The following is an 18,398-nucleotide window of genomic DNA, read 5'->3' on the forward strand; positions in this document are numbered from 1 at the left end:
AGCAAATTGATCATAATGAGGCCACATCCACATCACATGCAACATCGATTGCATCGGCTTCTTTTCGTAAGTCATTGCCAGTGAATTTAGGGAGGGAAATAGTGAATCGTGCATTGGAGGTGAATCGAGCAATGGAAGCAAATAAGGAGCAGAGTCAACAACAGACATCCAATAGTAGTGCAGGTGGGATACAACCAACTGACATCATAACCAAGACATTGCAAGCTCCAGGTATGTGAGCTTCCTACATCATCTCTATCGTGATCCGATTGTTTTGACTTAAGACTATGTGTGTTAAATGTCAAAAACCTGTCTATAGGAACCATTTATGCCTTCAATGTCAGTATTGAGGACCTTGCAGCTACTTTTGTGAACATGGAGGATGCATCCTCATTGGGAAAGCAAGTGCTTGATGCCATGAATGTTATTTGCACAGTAGGGAATGTCAAGAGTAGAGGGTCCGATTACTGTGTGGAGTTGATATTTGTAGACTTCCCCTCAAATATCATCATTGGAGGTTGTGTTGCAAACAAGGTTCCATATTGGAATAAGATTGGGGATGGCATGTATGACTCTACTTTTAAAGTTGTTGATTCTTGTCTCTCGGATCGAGGCTTCTTTACATGCCTTTACACTATGGAAGAAGGAGTGACCATTGAGCAGGTTGCACAGAGCGTTGGGTTTGGCATTTACCATAGACAGGTTGTGAGGTGTACTCCACCTATTGGGAAGAAGATGGGGAAAATGATTACTACCCAGGTATTGGTGTTGTTCTCTTTGGGGCTGTCATTTGTGCAAATCTTCTTTGTCCCATTTAAGGTGAAAATGCATGAACAACCAATGTGTCTTTGCTTGTAGGTCACTTGTCTAATATTGGCTGTTTTTGTTCGCTCAACATCTCCTGCTACAAGCTTTGTGATGCATGGGGATCAACTAAGGGATTTGGCACTAGGTGATGATCTTGATGTAGGGCAAGATCTTATCTTTGACATGTATGTATATGCATTCAAATCAAGATAGAATTTAAAATGATTTTCGGTGATCTTTATGGCATATGGTTAATGGTTTGTGTGCGTTTTCAAGAGTGCCATCGGAGGATCTGGTGAAGAGAAAGGGTAGACCATGGCGGGGCGGTTGTCAGAGAGGTCAACGGCTTAGCAAATACATCGTCTCCGTCTTCAATCGTCCTGGGGACACGATTTTGGATTTGTTTGCTGGCACTGGAACTCTTGGGCTAGTGGCAGCATTTATGGATCGCAATGTCATAATGTTAGACAAGGATGAGCGGATCTATGATCACCTGTTAGAACCATACTCAGCAAAGGTATGCATGTTGAAAAGATAAATATGTTAGTAGAGAATAATTTTGTATTGATAAAGCTTATTTTCTTTTCTTTGTGTCTCTTGCAGTTATGAGGATCACATGTCTACATCAAAATGCCATTAGAGATAGTCTTTTTTTAATTAAGACAATCATTTTTTTGGGACTATGGAAGTAATGTTTTGATGGATGTTATGCTTCTGAATGTTTTTTACAATAGCATGTAGCTGATTGTTGGACAATTTTTATTTGGATTATAAAATTTTTAAATCCTATGGTTATGGTTTCTAAAGAGTATTATATTGTTGTGTCAGTGGTATGGCTATTAAAATTGTTGTGCATCTTAATGGCTTGATTTATATGCTCTCTGGTCGCTGTGGTTTCCATGTGGTTGCAACAATAGTTTGTTTCTACTAGTAGCTCAATGACCAATTCAATGTCTTTTTAGCGAGCCAAGTAGTATGAGTTTTGTAGTGATTTTTTATATCCGCACCATTCATTTGAAAATGCTTTATTTGCAATAGTCATTTTTAAACTTTTTTAGTCTTCTTTGTTCTGTTCATTATAGAGTTGCACTATGGTTTCACTCTTCTCTTTAACATTACATGCTCGCTTAACATCATACCATGCCCCTATTTGCTCACTTTCACAAGGACTTTATTTCTACTCACTGCTCTGTGCTCACTGCTCTTGGCTCGCTAAATAGACGCACCCGATAGTAGCTAGGGTTAGCTGTGTGTGGACACAACACATGTAGTGTGTTGTAGCTTCTGGATTATGGCTTTATGCACTGTGTGAGATGGGACATGTTTTTCCTCTATGGTTAGGGTTTGACTAATACATTAGGGTTTTCTCCTGTGTGTGTGTCTCCTCTCCCTCTACCTATTTTTCATCACTCTGGAGGATCTGATCGATCCCCTTCTTGTATAGTTGCCCAGCTATTACTTGGAAATATCGGCTTCCGACAGCTATCCGCTTTCTCTGATCTCGCGAAAGGTTATCCTCCATCAAACTTGTGGCCACAAATACCAACATTTCATCATAGAAGGTATGAGGTATTGTCATGATTGCTTTTGCTACAAATAGCTCCGTGTGGGTAAATCATCCACCACTCCGATTGGGGCTTCACCAGACTCCAATCGAGGTAGGTAGTCCGCCACTGTATGGCTGGTTCCTAGAGAGTGTGCCCAATGCTAAACTCAAACTTCAGAAGGATCAACATCTACCGAGCCATCTTTCCTGCCAAGCTCTACTTATCAACAAGATAAATCAAGGCTAAATGATCCACATGGAATGTGAACTTATTGCAAAACTTGTCGAATTTAGTAGATCATGTCGAGCACCTCCCTATGGGTGGTGGAGTAGTTCCACTCTGCATCTGATAATCTCCAATTGGCATAGTACCACTTGTTTTCGGCTTCCTACATTAGGACACTCCCGATTACTACGTGGTTTCCATCATGTCTTCAAAAGTCTGCAAGCACCATACAAGCATCCATTCGTAGTAGCTGAACAATTGCTTCAAGGTCGGGCCTTGTTGAGATCGAAGGCAAGGCCTTGTTGTCTATCCCCTAAATGTCCGTACAGCCTAGACTTTTCTATCCCCTAATTAATGCATGAGGATTTCCATACGGGCAGCCAAATCCTTCTTCTTCCAGGCTTCGTGCACATCTACTGGAGCAACAGGGCGCTCAAGTTTAGCACCAGAGGTAACACCCCCCCCCCCCCCCCCCCAATATAATTCAGCCCGTTCTAAGAGAAGTTGCAAGCGAGTTTTCCCAACTTGGTAACTAGGACCAGTTAATTTATCAAGGACATATGTACGAGTGCTAGAGGGTAAGGCAGGTTGCGCTTGGGCCACGCTGTGTTGTCCGGATCAACAAGCAGACCAACAAGTTGCTAATTAATCAAGGTATTTTTTATAATCGTACCTAATCCTAGACACTTAATGATACCATGTAGTAAATCTAGGATTCTTAGGCTAACTAAACAGTCATTAGCAATCAAGTAATCAAAACAGAGTAACCACAGATGCTCCAGCATCAGAGGCGTAGTGAAAGTGCTGGATGTATTGATCTTGCGCAAATAGGCTTAATGTACGCAGAAAGGTTCGGTGTCGAGGGCTGGGCGGTTACGCCTTTGAAAAATTGTTTACATTTAATCAATTTAATAAATGTTCTAAGGTCCTAAACTACTTAAGTTTAAAACTGACGTGGCTTACATTTCAACAGAGAGAAAATTCCAAAAGCTGGCGGGCATAAAGCAACGAATACAAGCAAGCACAAGACCTTCAAAATTTCAAAGCATTTTGGTCTACATATATTAAAAGCTTTTGGTTTCTCGAGGTGGGTAGATTCTTTTTTTTTTTTCCGAGAAAAGATCCTTTCATTAGTTATGTAAAAAACGCCCGTAGGGCTACAAAAGAGATCTCTCCTGCTCCTAACAGAGAGAAGAGCAGTGAATACATCATGGCAGCCCGGGAGACTCTCCCTAGGTGCTGCAAAATACAAACATCAGTCTAAAGGACTGAACGGCTAAATCATACAATGGGGGGGGGGGAAGAGCCAAACAGGAGGCCTGTAGTGCCAACGGGGGGATCCCGTGTGTAGGGTGTAGAACGGGCCGCAGCGCCAAGTGGTATGAAAGGCCTGGCGCCGTAAGATCGCCTCATCCGAGTCTCCCCGGATGCGGTCGTACTGTCCTCGCAGGGTGTGGATCAACTCCTGCCAAATCCCTCGAACAGTCTCTGCTGGTGGCTCCAATCTCCCCTCAAAGGCCGTGAAGCACCGGGCCCTCCAGGTGAACCAGATGGTGAGGCTGCTGAGGAGCTCCCATCGTAAATCCCTCTCCTGTGTCCAGCTGGCGGACGAGTAATCCGGTGCCGGAACCAGGCGAGGCTGGCCCCTAATAAAGCTGATGGCCTGACTGCCCTGCTCCATCTCATAGCCCATAGCAGGCCCTGACGAAGTCGACCAAGCAGCGGCACCCCACGTAAACATACCCTCTGGAGAGAGGGGGGCCAGAATACGCAGCATCCGCAGCCAAATCTGCTGAGCCTGAGGGCAGTCCCAAAGGCAATGTCGCTGTGTCTCCATAGGGTGGCCGCATCGGACGCAGGCCGCCGGGAGACCGCTGTAAACAAGCCAAGTGCCAACTGCTGAGCCCCTGTGGGCGACCAGCCACTGAAAAGCCGAGATCCTGCGGGCCTGTCGACTAGCCCAGAGCCGAGCCCAGAAATCCTCCAGGAACTCCTGTGATAGTCCCTGCAATCGCCAATGCCCCGATGCCGCTGGAGAAACCGTCCTCCTCGCCGTCAAGATATGCCGTCCCAGCCGAACAGTATACTGGAAAAATGTGATCTCTGTGGCCTCAAGGGATGCATAAGGATCATGCCACTCGTACTCTCCGGGGTCCCACTGCAGCCGGGCCAAGGGGCGCGCTGCATATGCCCATATGCGCCAATCCGGGAGCACGTCAGCAGGGTCGGGGTCAATATGCCACTTCCGAGAAGCGGCAGCCACTACCCGAATCCTCTGAAAGGTGCACTCTGCAACCAAAGGCGACTCCACCTCCACTCTCTGGAGTCGGCCCTCATCCTGAATCTCATAATAGAGGCATCTGCCATCCTCAGTGCTAGCTCTGACAGCAATCAGGATCTCCAACTGTGTGAAGGCACCCATCCACCGTGGGGCCACTGGCTCGAGAGGTGTGAACCACTCCTCTGTAAGTGCCTCCCGAATATCATCCCTCATAATCAACCCCCCTCTGAAGTGACTCAGCCTCTCCACCTGGGTCTCCTCTGGTAGACTGCAGAAAGCCTGCCAGTCTCCAAAACTACGAGCTGGGCCTGCCGCTAAAGGTCCCCAGGCTAGACGAGGCCGAGAACCCAGCATATGACCCTGCTCTGTACGAACCGCTGGGCTCCAGATGAGCGGCTGCCTGGCCCGCTCCTCAACACAAGACGGAGGCCGCTGAGAGAGCCCCGGTCTCAGTAGCTCCCAAGCTCGCAGGATACTCAAAGCAAATCTGTCCTCCCATCCTCTACTGAGGCCTGTCCTCCTCATCTCTATGAATATCCAGCGAATCTCTGGTGCCCAAGTACCCCCTGCAGGAGGCGCCCGGGCCTGCAGTCGCTGCAAGAGGAGCTCTTTCCAAGGCTCAGCGCCTGGAAGCAACCCCCGAACAATAAGCTTCCCCAATAAGGCTCTACTCTGATCGACTGGATCTATAATGCCCAAACCGCCCTGAGCCAACGGAAGTGTAATAACTGCCCATGCAACCTTTGCCCGGGCTGGCTGACCGTCCCGCCCAGACCACAGAAAGTTCCTGATCAGCCTCTGTACCTGGCTGATGCAAGAGCTCGAGAAAATCCAGCAAGACGTAATGTACCACATAGTCGCTAACAGCACCTGATTTGCCACCACCACCCTCCCAGCCAAGGATAGTCGAGCTGTACTCCAATACAATAGCTTCTTCCGAATGCTCAGAAGAAGCGGGGCAATCTGCTGCTCGGGTGACAAATCGAGGCCAATCTGGCATCCCAAATACCGCACTGCTGTGCCGGAAGGAATCCATCTAAAACCGGGGTCCGGACTCCATGCCGGAGTGGGAGCACTACTGATCCAAAAGGCCACTGTCTTGCGCCAATTGATCAATGCTCCCGAAGCTGCACTAAAAACCTGGAGCGACTGCTCTGCCCGAATAAGATTGGCCTCTTGGCCATGCAAAAATAAGCCCGTGTCGTCTGCAAACTCTGCATCAAGCAAATCCTCCCCCCGGACTGGGAGCTGAAGTCCTCTCAAACCAACCTCCTCTGCCGTCAAATACATACTCATAGCCTCCGCAAAGAAGAGAAAAAGGAAAGGGGCGAGAGGACACCCCTGACGGACTGATCTGGTCAGCTCAAAACTCGGCCCCCGACCTCCTGCAATCAGCACCTGGCTGCGAGCTGTGGAATACAAAGCTGCCACCCCTCTGATCCATCCTGGCTCAAAGCCCAGGCGCAGCATAGTGCCCTCTAAGAATCCCCAATCAACTCTATCGTATGCCTTCTCAAAATCGAGAAGCATCACGACCAAGTCCTCGCCAAGAAACCTAGCTCGGGCCGTCGCCTCCCAAAAAGTAAAGATGTTGTCAAGGATACTGCGCTCCTTGACAAATCCTGTCTGAGTAGCATGAATCAACTCCCCCAGGAAGGGCTGGATCCTCAAACTCAAGGCCTTTGCCAAGACCTTGTATACAGTATTGAGGATCGTAATAGGCCTCCAATGCCGAATGTCATCCGATACTCCCTCCCCCTTGGGGATAAGATAGATCAAGCCCTCTGAAAAGCTCTGCGGCATCACCCCAGTGTCCAAAACATGCTGAAAGCCCCTGCGGAGGCCTGGCCCCAAAAGGTCCCAATAGCGCATAAAAAAGGCCGGCGTCAGTCCGTCCTCCCCTGGGCAACTATGTCGCGGCAGGACCCTCAAGGCCTCGGCAAGCTCAATCTCTGACAGAGGCGCACCTAGAACTGTGCGCATATGGTCTGTGACCCTCCTCTGCACATGGGCCCACACTGTCTGTCTGCATACATCTCGATCCTCAGTGGCTGGCTCCGCTGAAAGCAAGTCACGATAAAAAGCAGTGGCAATGGCTCTGATCTCCCCGAGCTCAGTAGCTATCGATCCATCCGGTCTACCAAGCTGGCGAACCCCTGCTCGCGCATGACGGGGTCCAGTGATCTCAAAAAACTCCCCAGTCACTCTATCACCAAGCTGCGTCCACTAAGAGGCCTGACGACGATAATAAAACTCATGTCTCTGCTCCTCTGCCTCTCTAACCTCCTGGCGTGCCTGGCTCAGCTGGGACGCCACCCACTCACATGCAGGCTGCTGCTCCTGAAGGCGCTGTAGCGAAGCAAGGCTGCGTCTCAGCCGTTGCTCCCGCTCGCGAATCTCTCCCAGTCGTGTCAAAGCTGCAGCGTGAAGAAAAGAGCTAAGATCAATGAGTCCCTGGGCACACTGGCCCGCTGCATCCTGGTCAGAGCACTGACTATCATGCCAGATCCTCTCAATGTCCTCAGCGAGACTGGGGTCTGCAAGTACCCTCTCTGGGATCCTCAACTGCAAGCTGGGCTCCCGTGTCCCCTCCTCCAAAGTCAGTATAACTGGCGCATGATCTGAAAATGAGGTGCCAGCAAGAATGCCGACGGAGCCCCCTCGCTCCCCCAACCAATCGCCCACATAAAAGCGATCAATCCGAGATAGATTAGTCCCTCCCTGCCGGCGATCCGACCGAGAGAAACTAAGACTGTCCTGAGACCGGGAGAAAGCCCCATGCTGCCATGCATCAGTGATCCTCAATGTCATACAAAACCGGTCCCAAGCTGCAAGCTCCGTGCCGTGCACTGTAACATGACTGCCTCCCACCCTATCTGCCGGGTCCTCAAGCATGTTGAAGTCTCCCCCAACACACCAATGTGCGGCCTCTGGCAATGCATCTGTAACCTGAGTCCAGAACTCTGCTCTGGCACTAGCATGATTGGGCGCATAGATGTTGAGCACACCCAATAGCTCATCATGCATCCTCAGAATGACATACTGTGCTCTACCAGGCACAATGATCCCTCGATCCACAATGGCCTGCCGCCATGCATCTGCAATAACCATGCATACTCCTCCCTGTCCTCCCAAAGGACCAAACCCTGCAGACCAGAAAGTATCCCATCTACCAGGCATCACCGAACCATATCTCCGGATCCTGCTCTCACCCAAGTGATGCTCCTGCATCATCAGAATGTCAATGCTGCCACCAACCAGGCATCTCTGTAGCTCCTGCCTCAAGCAGCCTCGATAGCGTATAAAGTGTGCTCCGCCAAGGCCCTGTACATTCCATGAGATGATCCTCATGGATGTCCTACTGAGGTGGAGGCTGTCTCAGCCGTGCGGCGGGCCTTCGCAAGCGGCTTGGATGGAGAGTAGTCCCCATCCGAACGGCTGCGAGTCTGCCCACCCGGTGTACTGCAAGTATCCCGGATCAGGCGCCAGTGGCTGTGACCCATGACGACTGCCTCCTGCTCGGACATAGTAACCTCGTGAATACTCACATATCCTGGGTCGCGTGCCAAATCTGCAACTATGCGCACGACCAAATGCCGAATCCCGGATGTATCCACTCCCTCGGGATCCAAGACAAAATGAGCCAACTCCCAAAGTCGGCCTAGCACATCTGTAACCTCCAAGTCGCTCATGTGGTGAGAAAACTCAACTGCCTGAGTCTTCAACGTGCTGAGAGCGAGCTCTAGAGTCCACTCCCGATCACAAGGTCCACATAGAGGGAACGAGAAGGCCACCGCTGAGTCTAGTGCCTCCTCCCCGCGGGCCGGGGGTATCACTACATGCACTCGGATGGGTGCTGGCTCATGGGGGCCCTCTGCTCCAAAAAGCCGTGTAAAGGTATAATCAAACGCCGCCGAGCGCTGTCGAATGCCGAGACGACTCAGCCGACTGCGGATAGATGAAATCCGTGAGGCCCTAATCGGCATAGGTCTCCTCTGTGATGCTCGAGCGAGGTCAGTGCTCAGCGCCCTCCGGACTGCAGGTGAGCGCCAGGGAGCTGCCAGAACCTCCCGGGAAGGCGAGGCGGGCGGAGGGGGAGGAGGGGGAGGCGAGGGAGGAGGAGAGGGAGCCGCTGCCGAGGCCGGAGCGGGGACGGGAGGAGGCGAAGGTGGAAGCGAGGCGGTGGGAGGGGATGGGTGTGGGGGAGGTGAAGGAGGGGGAGCTGGCATCTCCTGGTCCTCGGTCGCTGCAGGGGTCTCCTCCTGAAGGGGAGCAAATCTGTTCCTCACGGGAACCCAGTGAGGCTGAGACTGTTGCTGCTGCTGCAGCGGTACCGGGGCGTGCTGCTGTGGCTGTCTCCCTCGACGGCGCCCCTGTCCAGGCTGCCACTCCGAGGTCTCTGTGGCCTGAGCAGGTGTCCCTGAGGCAGCCTGCCGAGCCGAATCTGTGGGCGGGCCATCCGTGGCCTGCTGCTGTGGTGAGGGCCGAGGTCTCCTGCGAGGGCAGGCCTTGGCCAAATGACCGACCTGCCTGCAAATGAAGCACTGGTTCGGGAGCCCCGAGAACTCCACTCTCTGATCAATCCACCCCCCCCCTATCCTAGGTAGCTGAATGACCTTAGGAAGGGAGGAGATGTCAGATACCAACACTCTGACCGAAGGTAGCCCAGCTGCTCTGGCCACCACTGAAGCTGCTGAGGGGCCCGTCTCAAGAACCGAGCCCACCAATGCTCCGAGCCTGGAGAGGAGCGGAAGATACTCCCGGCGGAGACCAGGGAAACAAACTGTAATATGGAAGAGGCGCTCTCCCTGCTCCGCCGCAGCTGGGTCAAATCCATGCTGCCAAGGCCTGAAGAAAGCCCGAGCACCCCTGATATCCAGAGGACTCATGGCAAGGACCTTGGCAACGCTCTGGGCAGCCTCGAACTCGATCTGATAATGTCCCCGGCCCAAGAGCTGTACATCAAGGATCTTGCCCACATCTGCAAGAAGGCGAGCCTGAAGTAGATCCCTGATCTCCCCTCTGCTGGGGCGAGTGCCGACTATACGGCAGATGGTGGAGTGAGCCTGAAGGCGTTCCACCTCTGCGGTGAGGCTCGCTTCCTCTTCCGGCGAAAGAGAAAGCCTGATGGGGATGACCTCAGGGGCGGACGAGGGGGCTGCGGAAGAGTCCCTCTGAGGCGAGGCGGGAGGAGTCTCCATCAGAGTCTGAAGCTCAAGCGAAGGCGAGGCGAAAGCGAAAAAACCCCAGCAAGAAGCGGGCTGCACACCAAGAGGCGGAAGACGGATGACGAAGAGGAAAAAAAAAACCACAAACCCCCAAGGGGGGGAAGGCAGCGCGACAGAGGAGGGAAGGGGGGGGGGGCGGCGAACGCGAGAAGGAGAGGGGGGGGGGCGCTGCTGAATGGAGGCGGGCGAGATGAGAGCGAGGCGGCGGGGGGGGTCAGCAGGCGGAAGCGGGGGGGGGGATGGCGAGCAGGTGGAAGCGGGGGGGATGGCGAAAAGGCGGCAGCGGGGGGGGGGAACAGGCGGAAGCGGGGGGGGATGGCGAGCAGGCAGCAGCGGGGGGGGCAGGCGCAATGGCGCAGAGGGGAGGGGGCGAAACAGGCGAGAAGGGGGGGGCGGCGCAGCAGCGAGGTAGGAGAGGGGGGGCGCAGCGGCAAAAAGGGGGGGGGGGGGAACGAAGGTGCGCAGAGCTAGGGGGGGGGCGGGAGCTTCAGCGAGCGGGGGGCATCGATCCGAGGTGGGTAGATTCTCCCACTCACTCTAGACGTTTATGCATGTGGGTAACAGGAAACGGCCCCCACAGGAGCAAACAAGAATTAAACAAATGGGGGGATCAGTTACTGGTCTGATCAACCTGAGAGCAGGCAAGTGCAAGCATGCAGCATGCAGTGGCCATTTTGCAATTGGGGTTGGTTTTTTTGAAAAACAGGCTAATATAAATAATTGCTTTTTCTTCTCCAATATATGTTATCACCTTCGCTAATTCCACTGCACTACTAATTGTGTACAAGCTCCCTCATCCTCTTGAATTATAACATCATCATGTCCTTGGGCGGACGTCCTAGCTTTACCCGTCCTGCAAGCCTTTTCGTGATCCAATGGGTCAATTGTGTTGCTCTGGTATACATCCATTTACCCAATTCGTACACCACCTTCCCTCTCTAGATGATGCTACATAGTTATGGTTAATCCATCATTATTAATATAAGCTGCAATCGATAATTTAACTAGCATGAAGGTGATTGACAACAACAATATCATTGTCAGTCATGCTCATAGGTTGTACGTTTTGGTACATCGGTATGTTTAATCCACCATCCTTTAACATATGTTAGCATTTATTTGACGATGAAGATGCGCCTTCACGTGATCACCTTCCGGTAGGTTGTAAATTATGGTACTTAGTTATGTTTAATCTACATAGCATCGTTAATATAGTTTCTTTCTGTCTTTCTTTGTTTTTATGGGCTATGATTAAGATGATTGACATCAATGTTAATCTTAATCATCTTGATAAGTTGACCTAATCAAATTGTTATACCGTAATTAGAAAAAACTTAGCTGCATAAGTTCACACCACACTAAATCTTGTATCTTGGGCTATCAATACAGGTTCTTTCCATTGCTGTCTTGGGACTAGGGATACTACTTGCCACCAAGCATGGAGATTGTGAGAGGCTCATGGCTACGCCTGTGCTCATTACAGGGGCCTTCATCATGTGTGTGTAAGTATCATATCAGCTTTTTATGGTTAATTGCCTTTCTTTTATGCTTAATGCAGTCTCATGAATGTCGACGTGTTGTGTTTATGATATTGTCGTGCCTCTTATACTAATGCAGATCGTTAATCGGATTTCTTGGCGCCTTAAGAGAAGTTTCTCTTCTGCTTTGGGCAGTATCCTTAATCGCACTAATGATGCATGAAATTACTGTTTAAGCTAAAACAGAACTATCCTAATTAATTGCACTAATCATGCATAAAAGCTGATTTGGTTTCTGTTGCAAATTAATCTTGGTATGAGCCTGGCATGCATGGCCAGTCCGCTTAACCAGACACCTATGATTACTGCAGTACTTATTTCTCATGTGTCTCCTGCTTGGTGCACTTGCTGGGTTCACCATATTCGCGTAAGTGAAGCTCCTAATCGTGTACTAATTAGTAGAAAATTAAATATCCCCTTCTAATAGCTTGGAAGCTTGCGAATAATTGATCGGGATTAGTGTGGGTTAATTATAAGCTGACGGCTAGATGATTATAACAGATTTATAGCCACAAATCATGGGGCATCTGGACGCCATTCAACTAAAGAGTAAGATTCATGAGGATGCTAGCATCTCTGCTTCGCTTCTCCTGTTAAAAATAAAAAACCTCAATATGCAGGAATAGACATGATATAAATATTAAATATGCAGGAATAATATGCATGAGCTAAATCAAATTGTTGGATTAATCTAAACTGTGAATTTAAAAACTTTTTGGCTTAATATGTATTACTGCAGGCCTGCTCAGGATTACAGGCTACAAGACTACTCTGGTTGGCTGCAAAAGCTGGTAAAGAACGTCTAGCTTCTTCTATGTAACAATTTATTTCTTGTATGAAGCTTCATCACTAAACTCATCTAAATTCTTATTCTGCAAGCTATCCTTTTTTATAAAAATAACCAGTTAAATGACAACGACAACTGGGAGCACCTCAAGAGCTGTTTCGTGAAACCAAAATACTGCAGCGACCTTAAGTTCAAGTATCGGGTACTAATCAAGCGTGATTAACTCACTAATAATCAGTATTATAGTGCTAAAAGATTACTTGGAATGCTACTGCAAATGATGTTATAATTCACATGATTTTTGTGCCATGTGCAGACTCTTCGCGCATATAGGCGTGCAGCATTGAGCCCAATCGAATCAGCATGCTGCAGGCCTCCATCCGAGTACGTGTGCAATATAGCCGCCATCAAGGGTGCATTGCCGGCTGCATGTGTGTGTGTGTGTGAGAGAGAGAGAGAGGGGGATGTGTGCATGTGTGTGTACTAAACTTGGGGGTTTTCTGTCTTTTTTCACACCAGGTGTGGGTATTCTCCCAAAAATGCATCATACTACGATCTTCAATCTCCTCCACTTTCCTCACTCAAAGACTGTAAGCTTTATCGAAACAGCATTGCGATCAAATGCTACAACTGTGACTCTTGCAAGTATGTCTCGTCTTCTCATGTGATAGTAATTGCGCCTGCTCGGTTTTCGTGTTAGAAGCCCTTTCCAAGCAACGCATTGCATACTGTGTTCATAGGGATATGAAGCTATGAATACTGTTCATCCTGCTTGTTTTCATGGCAGAGGTGCAATCGCACATTATTTGAGGAAGGAATGGCGTATTGTTGCACTCGTCAACATAATAATATTTACAATGCTGGTCTGTTCATTCACGCCAAATTTGATCAACCTAGATCAGCTTGAAAATATTTTGATATCATGACAATGTTATATACATTATGATATATATTCACAAAATTCTTACATGTTCTGTTTGTTTTGCAGATTGTTTTGTACTCAATTGCATACTATGCAAGAAATGTGCCGCGTAAATCTAAAAGTACTAGTATTTAGTTGCAACAGCCGATCTTAAAGGCCTGTCTTAATATGCAGGTTGCTTGTATTCAAGTCATGGAGATGCAGTGACACTCACTCACGTGTTCTTTAAGGAGCACATGCTTTTAGCAGGTTCAACTAAGTCACTATGTTTATATTTGGTAATTATATTCTATGAATAGATAAACTACTTGGCTCTCTCTCTTATATATATGGTTATATGAGAATTTAAACATATTGGGCTGGGAGTACTAGAGTTAATGATACTCCTCCACAAAGCTCAAAATTGATTTGATAAGATCTTCATTAACAAGTCCCTTCAATAACAATGTCAAAGCTCAAGGAAGGGTCATCATTTAATCGTGCAAGAACTCTATTGAAGATTTCTTTACTCCTCATTTTGTTTGGTTTCTTATCTTAGAAAGACTCTGAGAGACTTATTTGTGAGATAATAGGATTTTAAACCTTGCTTTGTGAGGGCTCTTTGTGAGTAAATACAGATCTTTGTGGCATTATTCAAATTCTATGCATAGAGTAGCAGTCCATGCCAGTCTCCCAAAGACAAGCAAGAAATTTTGGTGAAGAGTTACCCTTCCAAATTATAGCTAGCCGAGAGAGAGAGAGAGAGAGAGAGAGAGAGAGAGAGAGAGAGAGAGAGAATGCTTACAAGAGAAAGAGCAAGAGAGGAAGAACTTCTAGAGTTAATAATGCTCCATAGGAGCAATCTAAGATCTCCACTCTCTACAAGGGCTTCACACAATCTACTATCAATTATATACATGTACACATGTTGCCTCTATGAATGCCATGTAATCCATGCTTAAAGCACACTACCACATCAACTCTATCACTCCTTTATACAACAAAACAATTTAGACCTATGGAATATTAGCCATCTTAGCACTCCCAATTCCTTTCTGAACATCACAAGCGTTGATCATGTTAAGGTATGCTTTACACCATGCATACATCGCATATATAATATATCACATGCATATAGAACATGCATCTATGCAACCAACCCACTAACACCTTTCCATCATAGCTAATTGAAACTCCCACTCTCCGTAGAGGTCCACACTTGTATATAACACCATCTAAATATATTTATACATGTGTTCAAGTCAGGAGCTTACCTAGTGTTGCATAAACATGTGTCCTTAGTCCTTGCGCTAGAGCTACAATTGTAACTTCTTGATGTGGGTGCACTAGCTCTTCTATTGTGCCCTCACTCTATTGCACACTATAATATGGGGTGAGGATAGAGCTCTCTATCCCGAGATAGAGGCAAAACAAGATAGTCTTCGTGATGGTTCTCTCTCACAAAAGGTAGGGAAAGAAGAAGAACCTAAAGCAAGAGGGAGACATGTAAAAAAACCTATCTAGCATGCATCCATTAAGCAAGTGGGATTTAATAGCGTGCGTGCAAGTAAGAAATAAGGGGAGCTCACAAGTATTCTATTGCTAGAGAATGAGTGTCCCATAGCTTACTATTAAAAATGACTTATATACAAGTGACTAGTTTTTACACTAGGCTGACCAAACTTAAAGTATGGTTGGACCTCTATTACAAGTCTTAAAGTTTTAAGCAAGTACATATACACAAAGTTCATAGACTTTCAATTCTTTCCCAACAGAAAGAAAATCCTTCCCTAGGATAGGGTTCCTCTGAACAGAAAGAAAATCCTTCCCTAGGATAGGGTTCCTCTGAACAAAATAAAATAAAGTAATCACTAATCACCTCGAAGAAAATGTTGTGCTAATTATAATGACCCATGGAAGGCCAGCTTTCCCGTCCCACCATTGAGTCCTTATTCACTACAGCTAGCATGGCTTGCTTGGATTGTCTCCAGAGGTACAAGCTCCAAAACTAATTCTATGCGACCTCTTAAGAATGTTTACAGGCATGTCCACCACCGAGAGGCGTATGGCAAACTCTGAGGCTCCCTCACTATGTATATGGTTAGCTCTACGATAGGGTCAGGGATAAACTCAAGTGGGGTTGGTGGTTCATACTTGATCACTTGCCCTAGCACTAACTCTAGTATAGCCTACACCTTCCCTAGCTTCATTCTTTGTTTCTCCAAATAAAGGTTTGGGGTACTCCTTGACTTTCCTTAGAAAGTTTTCATAATCTATGGGTTTATTTTTTTTTGGAAAGAGGAGGTTTCTGCAAGATATCATTGGTTGTATCCATATAGGAGATAGCCTAGGGGTTTATATGATTGATCTCGTTGTCTATTTCAATAAATAAGGGAGGAAGCTTTGTGGGGTTTTTTTATGATCCATTTTTAATGGTACGACATCGTTGTCAACTAATCACGCATTGCATTTTCATGTGATCTTCAACAAGGTCTTCTTCTTTTAGACCTTAGGTTTTGGGTCATTAGCCTTTTTAGGGACTACTACAGCCTTTGGGGCTGTAGTAGTATAGCCTTTGGGTCATTAGCCTTTTTAGGGACTACTACAGCCTTTGGGGTTTGTGCTTCTGCTTAGCTCTTTTGTTGCTTACTTCAAAGGGATTTCTTTTATGATCCCACTTGGGGCTTGTGCCTCCACTCAACTACTTTGTTTCTTTCTTTGAAGTGGATGCTTCAAAGTGAAAGTATGGGATTTCTTATAATATGATAATGTAGGTGAGATGTTACAATATGGGGTGTATCTTTTTTTGAGAGAATATGAAGTTTTAATCAAATGAGCACTTTAATGAGGGCATGGAAGCTTGAGTAATTTAGAAAGTAGAAAATAAAATTTAAGGTTATTAGCCAAGTTGCCATGTACATAAATTAAAGGGAGTTTTCTTGTGCATATGTGCACCCCCTTGCACATTGGAGTTAGAAAGAGAAATGAAGTGATAAAAATGATCTTAGAAAATATTCTAAAAATAAATAAAGGAATTATTTTAGAAATATATTAAAGAATAAAAATTAGTCATAATAATATGCTAGGAAGTGTGTGTGCATTAGCCTTGGTAAAAATTATAAATAGAATTCACATTTTAATCCAAGGTTGGATGGGTGAAAGAATAAAGTCTAAGATTGAAAGCCTTATGGATAATGTTTGGAAAGAAAGGAAATTATTAATGTAGAGATAAGCATGGTGAACTAATAGAAGATAACTATAGCCATGCATAAATAACTAGATATAATGTTTGGAAAGGTGAGTGTAAAATCCTTAGGGATAATGTTTGGAAAGAAAGAAAATTATTAATGTACAGATAAGCATGGTGAACTAATAGATAACTACAGCCGTGCATAAATGTGAAAGATGACTAGATGTATGGATGGATGCATGTAGTGCATAAGAAAATGGGTGGATGCATGAGATATGGTCGGCTACAAACTTGAGTGAATTAATGGTATGTGTAGAGTGTGAAGCCATCATTTTCAAATATGAGAAGGCCCCACTCTCATGATAAGTTCACAAATTTCTTCCTAGAGAGAAGTTGCCTTGTTTTCAGTATTGCACATATATCTTACCGTTACCTAGGATGTCATAATCATTTGAGTGTAAGAGGATGATCATTGGAGTTGTAGATGCACCTAGGGATGTACATCAAACTTTTGATTATTGAAGAGGTGGGAAGCTCATTGCTTTGCACAAAGGATATAGCAAGCCTCCTACAAGTCAATTTTTCCATGGTATAATTAAGACCTTTGCTTAAATTTTGTATTTCTTCTACTCGTTTTGTAATTTATTTGTCTATTCCATGGTGATTCTAATTTTAATAAATTTAGAATAATAACTTCCTATGCTCTACTTAATTCTCAAAATGAGAGACCTTTAAAGTCTAATATTGACTCTATACCCTTAGTCTAATAATAATCTTTGTAGAAAACTTACTAAATTGAGAGCATCTCCTTCTTGCTTAGAACCATAGGAAGTTTAAGAATTGGGATAGAATACTCCTAAACCTAAGGAAATTCTAAATATTTCATAATTTATGGCTAAGCCTTAGGTCATATTAATTTTTAGAGAAAACTAATGAAGAAGCTTTAATTTGAGGAGAACCTAAGTCTAAATAAGTTTTTGGATTAAATTATGGATGGTTAGAAAAGTTAGAAATAAACTATGAATATAGGGTTACCTCATGCTTAGAGAGAGAAAGTAGGGTTAAAAATGTAGAGAGAGAAATATAGTAGCAAATGAGGGATTACCCTAGCTTAAGAAAAGAGAATTAGGGATAATTTATTTATTTAAAAAATAATTGGTGCAAAGAAAACCAAGAATCATAGAGAGAAAATAGAGGGAAAGAGAAACTATTTAATATGCATGGGTTAAATTAAGGCTAAGGTTAGCCCAAGACCCTAGATTAAACTTAGAAGGCCCAATTATGCAGATGTTGATAGATTGGATCAATCTCTTCAAAGAAAACTATTTTTAGAGAGAGAAATTTGGATTGACCCTTAAATTGAAGGTGTTGAGAATACCTTATTAATCTTAAGTTAATAAGGTCAATAAGGTGTTAACATCTTTTTGAGGGGTGATGTTCACTACAATAGAATGAGGGTCTAGTAGTGAAAATAGCAATGCTTTTATAACTACAAGGGCACGGAGATGTCCACCTAGTTCGCTGCTAGAAATGTTGTTATTTTCATTGCAATGGGATCTCTTCTCACAATAGTGAAATTTTGCTACTCAGCAGTAAAGTTTTGCTACTATTTTGTTGTTGAACAGCGATCTCGTAACTTATTAAAAAAGGTGGGATAGATTGGGGAGTCATCAAAGGACTCCGTAGTCTGCCGCCCGAGGTTTTTTTATATAGACAGAGTAAAACTTTAAAAATAAAGTAAAACTTCAAAAGATGCAAGTGAACAAAATGTAATTTATATTCCTCGATTGATTGAAAATACATCAAGTTTAAGTAATTACAAAACATTAATGGCTGGCCACACAAAACATTACGGCAATGGTAAGGCATTTGGTGTTACAGGACCTTTTTGTAC

At 45.9% G+C, this 18,398-nt stretch overlaps 1 protein-coding gene across 1 annotated transcript; it reads left to right on the forward strand.

Annotated features, from left to right (window-relative positions):
- The first annotated feature begins 2,915 nt into the window (after nt 1-2,915).
- Nucleotides 2,916-13,527, forward strand: LOC147642505 (tetraspanin-10-like). Its single transcript, XM_086781672.1, has 11 exons — nt 2,916-3,030; nt 11,478-11,590; nt 11,706-11,760; nt 11,938-11,993; nt 12,128-12,175; nt 12,366-12,417; nt 12,532-12,615; nt 12,730-12,797; nt 12,933-13,058; nt 13,201-13,276; nt 13,402-13,527. Exons 1-11 carry the CDS (start codon nt 2,938-2,940, stop codon nt 13,468-13,470), a joined length of 840 nt encoding a protein of 279 aa, XP_086637798.1. The 5' UTR covers nt 2,916-2,937; the 3' UTR covers nt 13,471-13,527.
- Nucleotides 13,528-18,398: the final 4,871 nt, after the last annotated feature.

The sequence above is a fragment of the Cibotium barometz genome, chromosome 1, assembly GCF_041138505.1.
Source record: "Cibotium barometz isolate CiBa-2024 chromosome 1, ASM4113850v1, whole genome shotgun sequence".
Classification (NCBI taxonomy): Eukaryota; Viridiplantae; Streptophyta; class Polypodiopsida; order Cyatheales; family Cibotiaceae; genus Cibotium; species Cibotium barometz.